We start from the raw sequence: 16,764 nt of genomic DNA on the forward strand, positions 1-16,764 counted from the left end.
TCACGTAGAGCGAGAGTTTGTGCAGGGCAGTTTGTGTGTTGAATTGGAAAGGGTCACATGTTACCTGCGACTCTGTATTTATAGGCAAATGTTGTGTGGCGTGGCCAAATAATTTTGTATAGTCCAAATGCAATTCTAATTCACGGAATTGAACTTGATCCCCATCAGAAGCCAAGCCATATCCTTCAAATTGATCTGTGGGATTTATTCCTTGACTTTTCAAACCTAATAACAATTAGGCTTATCACATCACATCAGAAACCAAACATATCTAAGTTTCTTCTTAATCTTTACCAACGCATGCATCCTGATCTCCACCATTATCTCTTTTTAATTGACCACATCTGACCAAACAATGATTGCTTTATCCCATCATCATGCGATCCATGATCAAGAGATCACCACGTCACTATCCTTGTGCTAATGGACTCTTTCCAATGCGTCCATAGGCTGAAGCTTATTTATTTGTTCAAATGTCATCCTAATCACATCACCATCTCATAATTTCACCTTTATCCCATGCATGGATTAATTGCACGAAATTAATCCAGTAGTAACTGTATTGCTGTGTGAATTTGCCAACACCAATATGCCGAATATCCCCAATTAATTTTGAATTATAGTTTGCATCACGTTTATCTTGTACAAGATAATTCATTACTTATCATAAAACAACCAGCTGGATATAACTAATATTAAGCTTAGATAATCTAATATATATTAAGAGATAATATTATGATTAAAACCACAATATTATTCCTCAATAATAATTGAAAATCATCTCAACCACTTTGTCATCCAACGGTCTAAAACTCTACTCATCCAACGACCTCGATTACTTGGGCCGTTAATGTAAAATCGAATCCAAATAGAGAGATAAAGAAAAGATGCAAGAGACCCTTTACAACAATAATGACAATGACTGTTCTCTTGCACCATAGCGTGGGTTCGGATCTCATTAACTCTCTAATCTAATAAATCTATTGTTTGAAAAAAAAAAAAAAAAAAAAGCAGAGAGAGATTATGGTGTTAGAAAATTAAATATTAAAATTTTAATTTCTAGAAAATGAATGGAAATTATGGATTCGAATCCCAATGACTCTTTAATCTAGCAAATTTATCATTTGACAAAACAAAAACCAAAAAAAGAGAAAAGAGAGATTACGGTGTTAGAAAATTAAATATTAAAAGTTTAATTTCCAAAAGATGAATGGAAATTATGGATTCTATATGAACCAATTTTTTCATATATTACAATTCCTTTATGTTTCACGATGATCTTTTTCGGATTTTCTTTGTAAGGATTTAGAGAACTTTTTAATTGTGTTTATTTATTGTCCATTGTGCAGTTAAAAATTATTATAAATTTTTTATTTAAGTTGAATATAAATAGTATATGACGAAAACTGATCACACAATATATAATAAACGAACACAATTAAAAACTCATCGAAATCTCTCGTCACAACCATTGATGGTACACAACTTTTGGAGTTGCTTTTGTAGACTCAACCCTTCAACCTTCTGAGGGCAACATGTGCGTTGGGGCCCAGCTTGCCCCTACGTTAGCAATAATCGGCGAATATGGGTTATCTGTGCTTATACGAAGTATCCTTAATTCTGCAGTTCGAATCATAATTGTCACATCCCGACCCGGGGCAGATCACTTCACTGGCTCGCTACACCACCGTAGCACGATATTGTCAGCTTTGGGTTTACCATTCCCTCACGGTTTTGTTTTTAAGAACTCACGAGCAACTTCCCAGTTTTGTTTTTAGGAACTCACGAGCAACTTCCCAGTGGGTCACCCATCATGGGATTGCTCTAGCCTCCTTCTCGCTTAACTTCGGAGTTCCTATGGAACCTGAAGCCAGTGAGCTCCCAAAATGCCTCGTGCTAGGTAGAGATGAGAATATACATTTAAGGATCATTTCCCTGGGCGATGTGGGATGTCACAATCCACCCCCTTTAGGGGCCCAACGTCCTCGTCGGCATACACGCGACCAAGGTTAGGCTCTGATACCAATTTGTCACATCCCCGCCCGGGGGAGACCACTTCCCGGCCTCGCTCTACCATCGTAGCACGATATTATCCGTTTTGGGCTTACCATTCCCTCACAGTTTTGTTTTTGGAAACTCACGAGCAACTTCCTAGTGGGTCACCCATCATGGGATTGCTCAAGTCCCCTTCTCGCTTAACTTCGGAGTTCCTACAGAACTCGAAGCCAGTAAGCTCCTAAAAGGCCTCGTGTTAGGTAGAGATGAAAATATACATTTAAGGATCACTCCCTTGGGCGATGTGGGATGTCACAATGATTGTTTCAATAGATACGATAAATAATCATCATATCAGATTAATCTGTGCATCGGATAACATGTCGAACTATAATAATTTTCTAAAGGAATTGTCATTAGCACTTCAAAAACCTTATTTGGCAATCCAAAATTTCTATAATTGAAAAGAAAAATACACTTATAAGAAGTGTAAAATAACATTTTTGAAATGATAATAACAATCATCTTTTCTAAAAAAATTCACAAAATAATTGTTGTTAAAACTTAAAAGGAAAAATGGGAAGAAAAATAAACACCATAAACCAAGAAAATTCAAAAAGAGGACTGAAAGTGCTTTTGTAAAAAGCACATAACTGGTGATTTTTGTAGAAAGCACTTAAAGTACTTTTAGAATCCAATAACATTATCTGTAAAAGAGCTTTAATCATTTTAAAAATACGTCCAAACGAGCCCTAAAGTTAGCATCAACTTTTTAGATAGGTTAATGTTTGGAATATTATATTTTTACTTATAGAAAATAAGAAAAATTAATGAAAATGACTTGAAAACTTTGAGTTTTAACAATAAGGATAAAATAAAGAGTATAATAAATAGTATCAGAATTGACTTTTTAGTAAAAAAAATATGATTTTTTTTGTTAAAATAAATAGTATCAAGAGATTTTCATTAAAGTTCCTTAAAAAATAAATATGTTAATCAAAATTTAGGTAATAATATAATTATCAACATTTATAAATTTCAATTTATAAAATTTAGTTTAAATATTTGATATTCTTAATATTACCCTTAAAAAGTAATAATGATAGGACTATCTGCAGTATTGATTTTTTTTAGGCATGCAATTATGTAAGAGGAACAAGATTCGGCTCCGTACTGTGTAATAGTGACAGGACTGTCTTCACAATTGATTTTTTAGGCATACGTGGGTGGAAAGTACGGCGACACTCGTTTTCGGAGCGAGTTCCGTGACATTTCAGTTTTAAATTTGAAAATCCTACTGATATCATCATTTCTAACGTTTAAGCAGCAAGGGTAGCATTAATCTTTTAAATTTATTTAAAAAAACCTTTTTTTAGTGGGTTGTATATTTTATTTTTTAAACGAATAATATTATTGTTATATATATTTATGTTGCAGTCTTATTATATTAGAAATGTATTTATGTAAATTTTAGTATATATTAAAATATCTCTTATATTTCTATTAGGAGTAAATTACTGATTAAATGTTGTAATCGTAAAAGGAAATGTTTTTACTTATCCTACTACTATGAATAAAGGTACAATAGAGTGGAATAAAACACACCTTACAATTACACATCTCTCTCTTCTTCTCTCTATGCCGCACCGTCTCTCTATATGGCATTCATAATTGTTCAGTAAATTATGCTTACAACAACTTCTACTATTAGGAGAATCTTCCTTGTTAATTTTCTATTTTGCCCTTATTTTTAATATACATTATTGACAAAACAAGGACAAAATAATTTGTACTTTTGACAAAATGACAAGTAAAGCTTAAACCTTATTTGCAATGGACCACTTCAAGATATTTTGGGTGCTCTCATTGGGAAGAGATTTTTCAATTTGATCGGTAAATAAAGTGGTATATTATGTGTCATTATACAAATAAAAAAATATTTGTATGAAAAAGTTAATAACTGAAAAAATATAATTTCTCATCACTTATATAAAAACACATAATTTAACACTCGTGTTCTTTACAATAAAAAGTTTCTCTCTACCGAGTACCTAAGTATTTTCTATTTAAAGAATCATTCTTTAGGAGAAGGCTTACTTCTCTCTCTCTCCCGCCCTGTCCTCTCTCTCACTCCCACTCTCCCTTCTCTCTGTAACGCAGAGGCTAAACCGCCTCCGACCAATCGAGCCTCCAAACCCACCACCATCGCAATCGGCTCCTCAAACACAACACAGCCGTGACTTCGGTGTTCGCAAACTCGGACCCAAAACCCGAGAACCACGAACTCAGTCGCGCTCGAACTTTCCGACGAGTTTTCCGTCGTTTTTCCGGCTAATGTAAGCTTTTAATCGCCTCGAATCGTTGCATTTCATTGAGTAGTTTAAATTTCCTATTTGGTTGGTTGAAAATGGCGAGTTTTGACACAGATCAATGGAGAAGTGCACTGCAGAACTCCGGCGAGTTGCAGAGAGAAAACGCTGATTTTTCGACCAAGCGTCGTCGATTTGGAATATTTTGAAGCCACCATTCGACGCACCAGCATCCCTAGGCTCAGTGTCGAATAACCTGTGGGTTCGAAATTCCGAAATTCAGACCGAGAGTTCTCCGGCCAACTTCGAGATTTTCCAGCCACTTTTTGGCCAAACCAAGGTGATATATATCCCACCCTCAAATTGGGCTACGTTTTGAATTTCGTGAATTTTGGATGCGTTTTTGTAACTCACCGTGTTCTGGAAATTTTTTCCGCCCAAAATTTTAACATACTAGGTCGATCCTCCTAAATTCTGTTAGCAAAGGATATAGCATCATTTGAACTTGAGTTATGGCGGACTCCATTGAAACTATAAGGTTGGTTTTTTTAAGTCTGTAAGAGCAACTCCAGCGTTGGAGCCCTTTCTCCAGGTAATGCACTGTTCAATCCACCTAATGAATAGTAACTGTCATTAATAAACAGTAAATAACCCTGGCAATAGAATTTGCATCTCCACCGTTACACTTCAATTACCCTGGTAATAGGTAATAAAATATTAGTATTTTTTTTATTTATAAAATAATACAAAATAATTTTAATTGTAATATCGGATAAGATTTTTAATCGTTCTCGTTGCGCCACATGTCATTATCCGAAGTATTATTAAATAATACAAAATATTTTTATTTGTAATTTCGGATAAGATTTTTAATCGTTGCAGAGTGAGAAAATATGAAATTGTTGTATAAGGTAAATGATAATGAGAATGTATTTATAGAAAAATAAAAACAATTTTTTTTACATTTTTTTCCAGATTTTTCAGATTTTTTTCTGAATTTTTTTGAATTTTTACAATTTTTTTTAAATTTTTATTCAATTAATTAATCTCTGCCGTTGGATATAAAAAAATTTGAATTCCAACACTCCAGATTGTGCCACGTGTCACAACGGTAACTTTTCTTAATTTTAAAACTATTTTTTTCATTTATTTTTTTATTTATAAAGAATATTAATATCCATCGTTGATCTCAGATCGAACGGTGGATATTAAATCTGATTTTTTTTTTTTTTTTACCGTTGAGATCGAACGGTTCAAATTAAGTAACCGTTGAGATCTAACGGACCGTGGGAAGCCACGTGGCTTCCCAACGGTAACTGACGAACTTTTTTTTTCTTCTGATTTTTGTGTTGGCGACGCGCCCCCACGCGCGAGTGGGGTGCACGCGCCTGACACAAAAAAAATTTAATATTCCCTGATGCCAGGCTGACGTCAGCCTGACGTCACATAACCCTCAGGCTCTCGGGCTGGCAATTCATCACTGGCCCCGAGCTCGGGCCTCCACCTTCGGTCGGGCTAGCCCACGCTAGAGCCCTCCCACTGGCCCTCGGACCCTTGTTTTCTCCACTGTCCCCCGAGGCAAACCCAACGCTGGACTTGCTCTAACTGTAAGATCACTTCTTGTTTTCTTTCTTTTTCTTTATTTATCAGAAAAATGACATAATTATATTAAGTTGAAAGAAGAATATTGTTAAATGAGAGGGGAGGGGAGGGTTACTGTTATTCATATGTTTGGCATATGATCTTATTCATGGAGGGGTTTGCCCAGGGTTCGGACTGAGGACTCCATCACTGTTGCCAAGAGTTTGGACTGAGGACTCCATCACTGCTTCAGTACTTGTCTCTCTGTTGTTGTATCTAACTATTAGTTTGCCATGCACATACATATTTTGACAACAGCTACACTTACCATTTATTTATAATGAGTTTTAACGAAAAACTCATGGTACTGTTTATTTTACGAAAAATTATATTTTTACACTAAAAAGTCAATCATACTATTCACTTTACCCTTTATTTTGTTCTTATTATTGAAACTCAAAGTTTTCAAGCAATTTTCATTAGTTTTTCTTTATTTATAACATCTCTCTAATAGAAGTAGGATCAGTACTTGTCTCTCTGTTGTTGTATCTAACTATTAGTTTGCCATGCACATACATATTTTGACAACGGCTACACTTACCATTTATTTATAATGAGTTTTAACGAAAAACTCATGGTACTGTTTATTTTACGAAAAATTATATTTTTACACTAAAAAGACAATCATACTATTCACTTTACCCTTTATTTTGTTCTTATTATTGAAACTCAAAGTTTTCAAGCAATTTTCATTAGTTTTTCTTTATTTATAACATCTCTCTAATAGAAGTAGGATCTGCTAACGCGGATCTCATCTCTTGTAGAGAGATGAGATGGTACAATTAGATGATAAGAATAACATTTTTATTGGCAAACTAATCATTGATTTTATGAAAATGCTATTTTTATCATCTATTTGTTCTATTATTTTTAATAAGATCAACTTCAATAGTGGGCTAAAAGCCAAATTACCCCTCAAAATTTCCCCCCAAACCCACTCCAACCTAAGGGGAAATTTTGAGCTAAATGCTAAATGCTAAACCAATGCCAAATTCCCCCCCCCCCCCCGAAATTTAGCCTAGAAATCAGGGTGGACTCTACTTAATATTTATCGGAATTTAAATTTTTTTAGATTAAAATGTTCATAAAATTAATTTACGATAGTCTACATATTTATTTTTTTAAAAAAATTTAATTTAACAAAAAAAATAGCCTAAGTTCATTCTTTAATAATCTCTGGCTAAAATTTTAGAGTAGAACGGTTGGAGTAGAAAAGCTGTTTTTGAGCTAAAAGCTAAATTTTTTGGGCTAAAAAATTTGACTTTTAACCCAACTCTAAAGAGATAGTACAAATAGATAATAAGTGTAGTAGTACTCTTGATTTTATTTTGTGGTAACTTGTAGAACTTTAACAAGCTAGCTATTGTGTGGTACTTGTAGAACTTTAGCAAGGTAGCTCGCTCCTAAGATTCGTTACCACAAGATATAGAGGTATCATACGAACTTCAGTTATGGCGGACTCCATCGTAACCCTAAGGTTAGGTTGTTTAATTCTGTAACTTTTAAGATCATTTGTTGTTTTTTTTTTTTCTTTAATTATACATAATTATTATAAGTTGAAAGAAAAATATCTTAAACAATTACTTATCCATTCCAGATCCAAAATAAGGAGAGATTTTTCAATGTGACGGATACACGAAGTGATACATTACGTGTCATTATGTAAATTGTGTATTAAAAAGTTAATAACTTAAAAAATAAAATTTTTCACCATTTACATAAAAAGATGTTATATACCATCTGTATTTCTGTAACAATAAAAAATTTCTCCCAAATAAGGTCTAATCCTACCCTACTAGAGCTCATCTATCAAAAAAACTCCTAACAACAACGAAAAACTCTAAACAATTCTTTTTCTTTCTTTTTCTTTAATTATACATAATTATTATAAGTTTACTTGAATGACTCATAATCCTACTTTTACTTGGAAAATAAGTCAGCTAGCTTGCGAGCATGTTTTGAAGGGATTATTCAGTGTGATTGGAATTTTGGATGGTACATTATTTGTCATTATAAAAAGTTAAGAACTAGAACAATAAAATTTATCATCACCTATATAAATATATGTTGTGTACCATTTGTGTTCCGATTATAATATAAAAAAAATCCACGTTTTGGGGCAGTATGGGGTCTAGGCAAATCTGAGTGCTCTTTCTAAAATATACAAATTATATATAAACGTATCGGGATGGGTTATGTTTCATTTGGTTGAGTTTTTTTGCCAACATAGGAAATCAAACCGAAAGTACGATTCAGATCGGGTTTTTTTATTTATAAAATCTGAAAATTGTTTAAAAAAAAACTGATAACGCAAGTTTTTGTTTTTTGGTAGAATGATATATTTTACATTAAGAGGAAAAAAATTCGATTAAGACATACAATAAGCAACCTAATTTGGTATTGAATTTATCATATACAATATACGAACCTAAGATCTTTGATTTACAAATGAAGAATAATACTATCAGACCGTAATACTGAGTAATTGAAACCCTAAGTCATGTATTTAAAACCCGTTTCTCAATTCATCAAAACCCAATCCCCTGATAAAAGCAGCACCAAGTCTCTCAATAATATTTTCAGACCTCTTAACTCAAATTCAATAAGTCCCTGTATTCAAAAAATACAATAATTCGAACTCAAATTCTGAGAAAACCAATGCATAGATGATCGAAAAGCACAGCATAAAACTCCAATTCATAAAAATGAATTGATGTCCTCTTCCACGGTCCTTTATACTATAAAGCGGCGGAACTGGAGAATGATTCGGCAGTGGCGTTGGTAGAAGGGCGCGAGAAGGAGAGAAGAAAGAAGAGGAAAAAAAAGAAAGAAAGAAAGTAGGAAGATGGGGCTGTTGAGAGAAATAAAATAATAAAGCAGAGGCAGAGAAGATGTTTTCTTCTGGGAGAAAGGAGAGAAAATGATAGGAAATTAAAAATTATTAAGGTAAAATGACAGAAGTTGAAATAATATAATTTGAAAACGGAATTTGTTTTATTAACTTAAAAGAATAATGAAATTTCAAAAACGGAATTTGTTATTTTTAATTCTCAATCAAAGAAATTTGAAAAATGACATTTATTTACATGAAATTTGAACTTAAGAATTAGAGGTCTCAAATTTCAAGTTTTTGCTTCATATGGAAATTTTAATTTTTTATGATTATGAATTCAAACAAAAGAATTGATGTATATCAATTATAAATTCTAACTTTTGTAAAAATTTGAAGCTTATTTTCTTTATCCAAACATAAAGTTAGGGTTTGTAGTTAATAAGGCTTGATTATGAATCCAAACAAGAAATTTGATGTATATCAATTTATAAATTCTAGTTTTTGTAAAAAATTGACGTTTATTTTTTTTCATCCAAACATAAAGTTAGGGTTTGTAGTTAATAAGGCTTTTTTAATATACTAGTATTAGTGGTTGCGCGTTACTGCAGGATTTAAAAGCGTACAAAACACGTACAAAGTTTTATACATATGCACAACCATATTAGGTAACGGTGGGTCTTCCAATCCTATTTACAATTGAATTTACACATGTACAGTGATTAGTAACTCAAAACATTGTCGTTCATCACTTCATAGCATTTTTTGTTTTCTTTGTTTTTTTTTATTTTTTATTTTTTTTTATCATTGTTACAATTTGAAAAAATAGTTGTTAATGTTAATGAATAACAATTTCTGCAGTTGTTAATGTAAATGAATAACTTTCGAAAATAACCATTGATAAAAATATGTTCTAATTTCAGGGCTTAACAATGTAATATTGGAATTTGCATTTGATTCAAATAAGTAAAATTGATAAAGCAAAAGGTAACAAAATCTATATCGATTTAATTATTCACCCAAAAATACATTTGAACGAATAATATTTATAAGGATCCAAACAGCCATTAAACTAAACAATTAAAAGTAAAAAAAGCATTCATAGAAGATATATATAACGCATTCATAGAAGCTATCAAACCTGCCGAAATACCAAACTATCCATTAAAATGATTGAAAACTTAAAAATTAGATGAATTAAGAAAAGATCTTTATTGTAGGTCGAGTATCGGCTTCACCATTGATGCTCGGCATTGGTTCTACTCAATTATAGACTTCATTAAAGGATTGAAGTAGCTGCACATTGACTCCATCCAAAGATAAAAAAATGTCAACACCACCAAAATTTGAAGTTGAATTAAATCTCTAGATTGATTGACAATCCACACAGATTTCGAATGAACAAAACCCAATTTCGAATGAAATTATAAAATTTGAAACAATCCACACAGAATGGAGTTCAGGGTCAAATGTAACTGAAAATTTAACAAAAACCCAAATTCGAATAAGAAATTCTAAAATTCGAAATAATCTGCAAATCTAAAACCAAAAGCAATAAACAGAGCTAAAAACAGTAAAAACAGAGAAACACATGTATGCTGGGAAATCAAAAGAGAAGGAAATAGTGGGGCATTTTTTTCAGTCCACTGTCCGTGAACAGGGCGCCCGAGTTTGGGTTTGAAGTTAGGGTTTCAGCACATGTGGATTTGGAAATTGGGCTTAATATTGGTCCGGGAAAATAAAAATAAAAATAATATTTGTGTAAATTTATGTGGTTTGGTTTGGTTCGGTTTTTTTTTTTTTGTTTTTAATGTTTAAATTTACGTGGTTTTTGTTCTAAAACTAGAAGTTTCAAGAGCCTATCTCTCGAGAACTCTAATTTTTAAATTCTTATAAATTAATCGAGGCGTTAGCTAGTTGACTAGCGCCTAGACGGGGCTAAGTGAAGATTTTTAGAACACTATTTATATATGCTGTATATTTCTTTTTTATAGGGGAAAAATATTGGGATAGTATGTTTATTGTGTCTTGTACAGTGATCTAGGTCATAGCAGTAATACTTTAGAGGAGGGGATAGCTAACACGGAAGATGGAGGACACAGAAGCATAACCACTGCAAAATCGCCGAAAATTGGGCCACAACGTCATCAATCAAAAATATTCTTTCCAACCTGGGATATTATCTTTGTTGTATCATCAGCATTTTCTCTCTTTGTTGATCCCTTGATCTGCTATATTCCGTTCGTTGGCGAGAAAGACACTTGCTTCTTGTGGGACCTACAGTTGATGTGGACATTTTTGGCTTTACGATCAATCGGGGATCTTTTTTATTATATGGACATCGTTGTTTTTATGAAGAGATTTCACACCGAACTTAGTGCCAAGTCTTCTACATGGGCCTCCGCAAACACTAATGACGATGGTCTTGTTACAACAGTTCGTAATTTCATCCACAAGAAACCAGTAAGGTTCTTAGCCATTCTAGGTCGCATTTGGGTTGCTCTTCCCTTTCTACAGGTAAGACCTAAAAAGAAGGTGATCTCTTGCAAGTAATTAAATTTCACAGTTAAATGCATGCGTGCGTGCATGATACTTTGATTTTATTTGAGAAAAATTAATATCCGGCCTCTAGTTACTAATGTTTTTTGAGTCAGACCTTATTAGTTTTAGTTTTTGATCGAAATATCTAGCATTAATGTATTAATAAAATTTAAATGTCAGTTACATAGTTTGCCTGAGTTTCGGGCCCAAAATTGACACGCCAAATGAAAGTTGAGTTAATCCAAGTCCAAAACATTCGCTTTAGGAATTTGACAGCAACAAATAATTTATTAACCCTCAAATTACTAATTCTCCAATCATTTTTCTTTGTCAAAAGTCGCTTCCTCCATCTAACTTTTTATTGAACAAAATATATTACCTACATTAAAGAGAAGGGGTGGGCTTAGCCTCCATTTAACTTTATTGAATATAAAATAACGTAATTCTTGTCCCACACCAATGCAACATCCTATTATAAACAATACTGCTATATTTTTTAGGATCAAGGCCCCTTGACTTTTTCTCATGTTATTATTTGAATGTTAATTATATTATTTACAAGTCATTATATGTCAATTTTAAAAATAAAAAACTTATTAATCATTTTCAAATATATCTTTTTAGTATTTTTCATATATTTCTTTTTATAATTTGTATCCTTTCTTTATTTGTACAATTTTTCTTTTTAGTTTTAATTTGGGCCCATGATTTTGAATTTTAATACGAACCCTTTTATTTTTTTGTTTTGTGAATGTACTTCTGCTTATTATATGTATTTATTTTATGTTTTAAAATATATGAATAATTATTTCTTAAACTATATTAATAATTATGTGGATACATTATTTTTGTGCTAAAACTATGTGAAAACAATATTACTCTATTATTGATTTTTAAGTATTTGTTACATTGTAAAGTATTATTTGAATTTGTTTAAATTTCATAATTTGTGGAAAATTGAATGTATAAATGCATGAGTGAAATTTCTTAAATGATGTTGCAGACCTTAACCAAACTATTTAAATAAATAAGGCTTCATTGTTATAATTAGGTTGATTAGGGATTGGAACCAAAATGATCATATTTATTACGTTCATTTCTCTTTTATTTTAGTAAAACGACTTATTTTTACAATAAAAGGAATGGTCGTTCGGTAAAGCCACACAATGGATAACACGTACATTCCTATTAAGTTTGTCATTTTGCTACCTATTTATGGTTGTAAGGTAGCGTTTGCCTTGTAGGTCTAGGATGAGACTTTAAAACTTTGACACACATTAGATGGATTATTTAGTAAAGGATTTTTAGCCAAAATAATCTTTGAGATTTGCATAACTCCTCATTTTGATCCTTGAGATTTAAAATCAATAGAAATGGTCTTTCAGTTTGTCTATTATTAATTATTTTAATCCTTTAGTGAGAAATTATGTTAAATAAAGATCAAAATGATAAAAATACCCTCAATTTAACAAACAATGGGTCAAAATGATTTGACATAAATTGAGAGTACTTTTGTCATTTTACTTTATTTAATGGAGATTTTTTAGGAAATGACAAAAATAATTGATGGTGGACAAACTCAGAGACCACTTCTATTGATTTTAAATCTCAGGAACAAAAGTGAGAAGTTATGCAAATCTTAGGAGTCGTTTTGGCTAAAAAGCTGTAAGTAAATTAATGATTTATTAACATTGGTTAGCTAATAGACCACTATAACTGTTTGTTCGAATGTCTCCAGGCACTGTTGCTCATTGGAAGGTATACATCCTTGGATAATTCTAAGCTTGTTTCACTAATTCCATTCCAGTATATACTGAGGGCTTATAACCATTACAAATGGCTTGATCGGCGTGCTAACATAGAGACTGTACCAAGAAGATTCCTTAAAGCTATATTAGACTTCCTTCCGTTCATCATTGCTTCTCATGTAAGTTCAAATCTTCATTATTTCGGATATTTGGGGTGAAAAATCTAAATTTTGTTGAAATCTTATTGTTGAGATATACAAGTGTAAATATGATGAACTTTTTCAAACTCACCACCAACATATTTACTAATATTGTTCTTCACTTAACCACATACCACTAGGTGCGGGGTTTTCCACTAAAAGCGTTTGTGCTAGTAGCATTGAACCTTTCTCATATAAACTGTAAATTATCTTTTTAAATCTTCAATGTGAGACTCTATTCTCCAATAATAGATATAGCAATGCCCAACCATTAACCGGTTAGTAACCAACAACAGCATCTCATAATCAACATCCAAAGAAGGAAAACTTTCACAATAACAATGCAAATAGTGAAATGATGTCCGATTTGGATAACTTTTGCAAGCTTGATCTTTGAATTGACCTAAATTATGAGCCAGCTAAATAATGAGATGACGTTGTGTAGCGGGCTTAAATATATGGTTAGTATCGTATTAACATATTAACTGGTTAGTGCCCAAATAATAGGTACAATTAACTTCTCATATGGTTTTGAATAAACAAACAATACTGAATAGGAGTAAGAGCATGTTTACTTCTTCTTTAGCCATCTTGTTTGAGGGGTGTGGTGCTTTCATTTCATTATCTTTTATCTTTTTTCAATACTTTTCAGAAACATTGATTATTAACTATATCGTCGTGTTTGTCCTTCAGCTATACGGATCCTTGTGGTACTTTTTTGCTGTGGAACGAAAGATAAAATGTTGGCAGGACTATATCTGTAAACATGGACAAATATGTGATGATTACATCCATAGTTTCCATTGCGGTCGTACTAGTCAGACATACAATGGGCGGATCGATATCCCACTTTTAAAACTATCATGCTCTGTAGCACTTCCAAATAATAGGACATCGTTCCATCACGATTATGGTATATATCTGTCTGCTCTCCAATCTAATATGTCAACGTCAAAATATCTTCCAAAAAAGATATTGCAGTGTTTTTGGTGGGGCTTGCGAAATCTTAGGTTTGTATTTGTATGACTTTTCATGTTTGATCACCTAGAAATATTTATGTTGTATTCTCATAATTTGTCTCCTTGCAGTTAAATCCTATAAAAAATTTATGCCAGTTTTCTAAAAGAACGTAATCAATAATTAATATATTGCCCCCCATTTCATTTTTTTGCAGTTCTTTTGGTTCAAACCTTGAGACCAGTTTCGACACGGCCCAAATCGTCTTTTCTGATGTTGTCTCTATAAGTGGCGTGATACTATTTTTAGTATATCTCAATTCGAGGGTGCAGGTTAGTGCCGTGATCAGTAGTCTTTTAAGCAAAATTTTTGTCATTAATTAAGCTTAAAGCTCCTCCGTGCAATTTTTTTTTGTGTATTAATGCACGTACGTATGCTTTTGGATTTATTGAACTCGTCATGAAATCGCTTTATCAAGTTACTAAACATGCAGTGGTACCAAAAAGCAGCCGAGCGGCGGATATTGAGAAACAAGAAGGAAAAGACATATCCAGTCTTAATAGAACAAACGCTTATCGTGCCCCGTCACTGCGTGAATTCACTAAAGAAAGTATGTAACTAGAAAATTTTGAATTTAATAGTCAATAAAGATAATATACGTCATGCGTAATAAATTTTATCTAATTGAACATTGGTATGCAGGTTCCAATTATTGGAAGTATAGATAAAAAAGGGTTGCAGGCAATATCTGAGCGTCTAAAACCCGTGATTTATAATGAGGACGTGTATATTATTAGGGAAGGTGAACCGTTGCGGAAGATGTTGTTCATTTGGCGAGGCACTACTTTGACCTACACCACTACTAGAGGTGCAACAAATGTATGCAAATGCCTTGAGAAAAATGATTTCTATGGAGAACAACTTGTAATTTGGGCATTGAAATCTGCCTCATTTTCTGAGTTGCCTATCTGCACTACAACCCTTGTGTCCCAATCAAAAGTTGAAGCATTTTCAATCACGGCAAACGACTTGAAGTCTGTAGTCGCTAAGTTTTGGTTGCACTTTAGAAGGGATCTTCCTCACTCTCAGGTGGAGTGTTTTGCGGCTTCTTCCATACAAGTAGCATGGCGCCGCTACCACGCAAAAAAGCTAAGAGATCAACTGGCTGGGAAAAGTGGAGTATTTTGCAGCTTCTTCCTTCCATACATGTAGTTTGGCGTCGCCACCACTCAAAAGAGCCAAGAGATCAACTGGCTGGGACTAATATGTATTTTGAGTTGGTATCACTTTTGTTTTGTGTGTGCTGCGTTTTGAGTTGGTATTGCATGCTTTGGTTCCTATTTATATTGCTTTAATCTCTTTTGGCTCTGGTTTCCCTTCAATTTCGTGGTGTGTCTTGCGTATTGGTTTTTGTGGTATGAAAAGTGTGTAATCATTGACGTTCATGAGAACGATATTATGTATGAATTAAAAGCTCAAATTTTGGATAATCTTCTTCAAATTGAACATGGAGTGGTGGAACTGGTGTTTATGTTCCTTAATATTTGTAGCATAATGTGAATACTGGTGCTGGTATTAATGTTGTAAGAAATAAATCAAACTAGTATATGCCCACACAGTGTGTGTGTGAGAGAAATTACATTACTGCTTTAACTTTTTTGCCGTGATAGAAAATTAAATGATCTTTTCATCCTCTTTTGATTGACAAAGATGATTATGTTAATATATAGTTTAGATTCTTATGTTGTAGCATAAGGGTATATGGTTTACATAGCTACAATAACTCTGCTGTTTTTACAACGACTATGAAGAGCGCCAACATGCAAGCTATAGCTAGGGCCGGGTGCACAAACGGCTGGAATTCATGGTTACGGTATCCCTATCACCATAAAGATATTCAAGATCACATAAGAAGTTTCGGTTTCTCCATATTTGTCTCATACCCAAATACCCATTTATAAATCCTCCCCAAACGACTGTGTACCTGGGTGAAATGATTTTAACAGGTAGGAAAATGTCATCCCTAATGTCAACAGTTACCCTTGCACTCTAGTTTCCAAAGTTGTATCAAAAGTCGAAGGATAATGCTATTCACATGCTGATTTTTACTCCTCAACACACCCTTCTTAATTTTCAACTGTCGAATCAATAAACTGTAAAAGATCAATTGTAAAAAAATTAATAAGGGTGTGTGAGAGGTAAGAAAAAAGTGTGAATAGTACTATACATGTTGAAATAGGGATGATTTGAAATCAAGCACAATCCCATGCACGGTTAGTCTAAGAATTGCATGATAATTGTTTTTGAGTGCCAGTAAACAAATGAAAAAAGCTCATGCCTATCCACCATGGTGTCAATTCGATCCCTAATAAGTCTCTTTTCTTCAAACAACTAACTATTAAACTCACTTAAAAAAATAAATAAATAAAAAAAAAAAAAAAAAAAAACCCATTGCACCTAAGTGTCGTGTATTACTTTTGGGCTGAAAAAAAACAGCATATTATTGTTATTATCATAAAAGGCTGGAGCCCAATAAGCTAAAA

The 16,764-nt window shown here is 32.8% G+C and overlaps 1 protein-coding gene across 1 annotated transcript; it reads left to right on the forward strand.

The window, feature by feature from the left end:
- Positions 1–7,396: 7,396 nt before the first annotated feature.
- LOC137746726 (cyclic nucleotide-gated ion channel 1-like) lies at positions 7,397–15,639 on the forward strand. Its single transcript, XM_068486728.1, has 7 exons — positions 7,397–7,422; positions 10,812–11,292; positions 13,055–13,243; positions 13,958–14,274; positions 14,439–14,553; positions 14,715–14,831; positions 14,924–15,639. Exons 1-7 carry the CDS (start codon positions 7,397–7,399, stop codon positions 15,431–15,433), a joined length of 1,755 nt encoding a protein of 584 aa, XP_068342829.1. The 3' UTR covers positions 15,434–15,639.
- The last annotated feature ends 1,125 nt before the right edge of the window (positions 15,640–16,764 follow it).

The sequence above is a fragment of the Pyrus communis genome, chromosome 10 (genome assembly GCF_963583255.1).
Source record: "Pyrus communis chromosome 10, drPyrComm1.1, whole genome shotgun sequence".
Classification (NCBI taxonomy): domain Eukaryota; kingdom Viridiplantae; phylum Streptophyta; class Magnoliopsida; order Rosales; family Rosaceae; genus Pyrus; species Pyrus communis.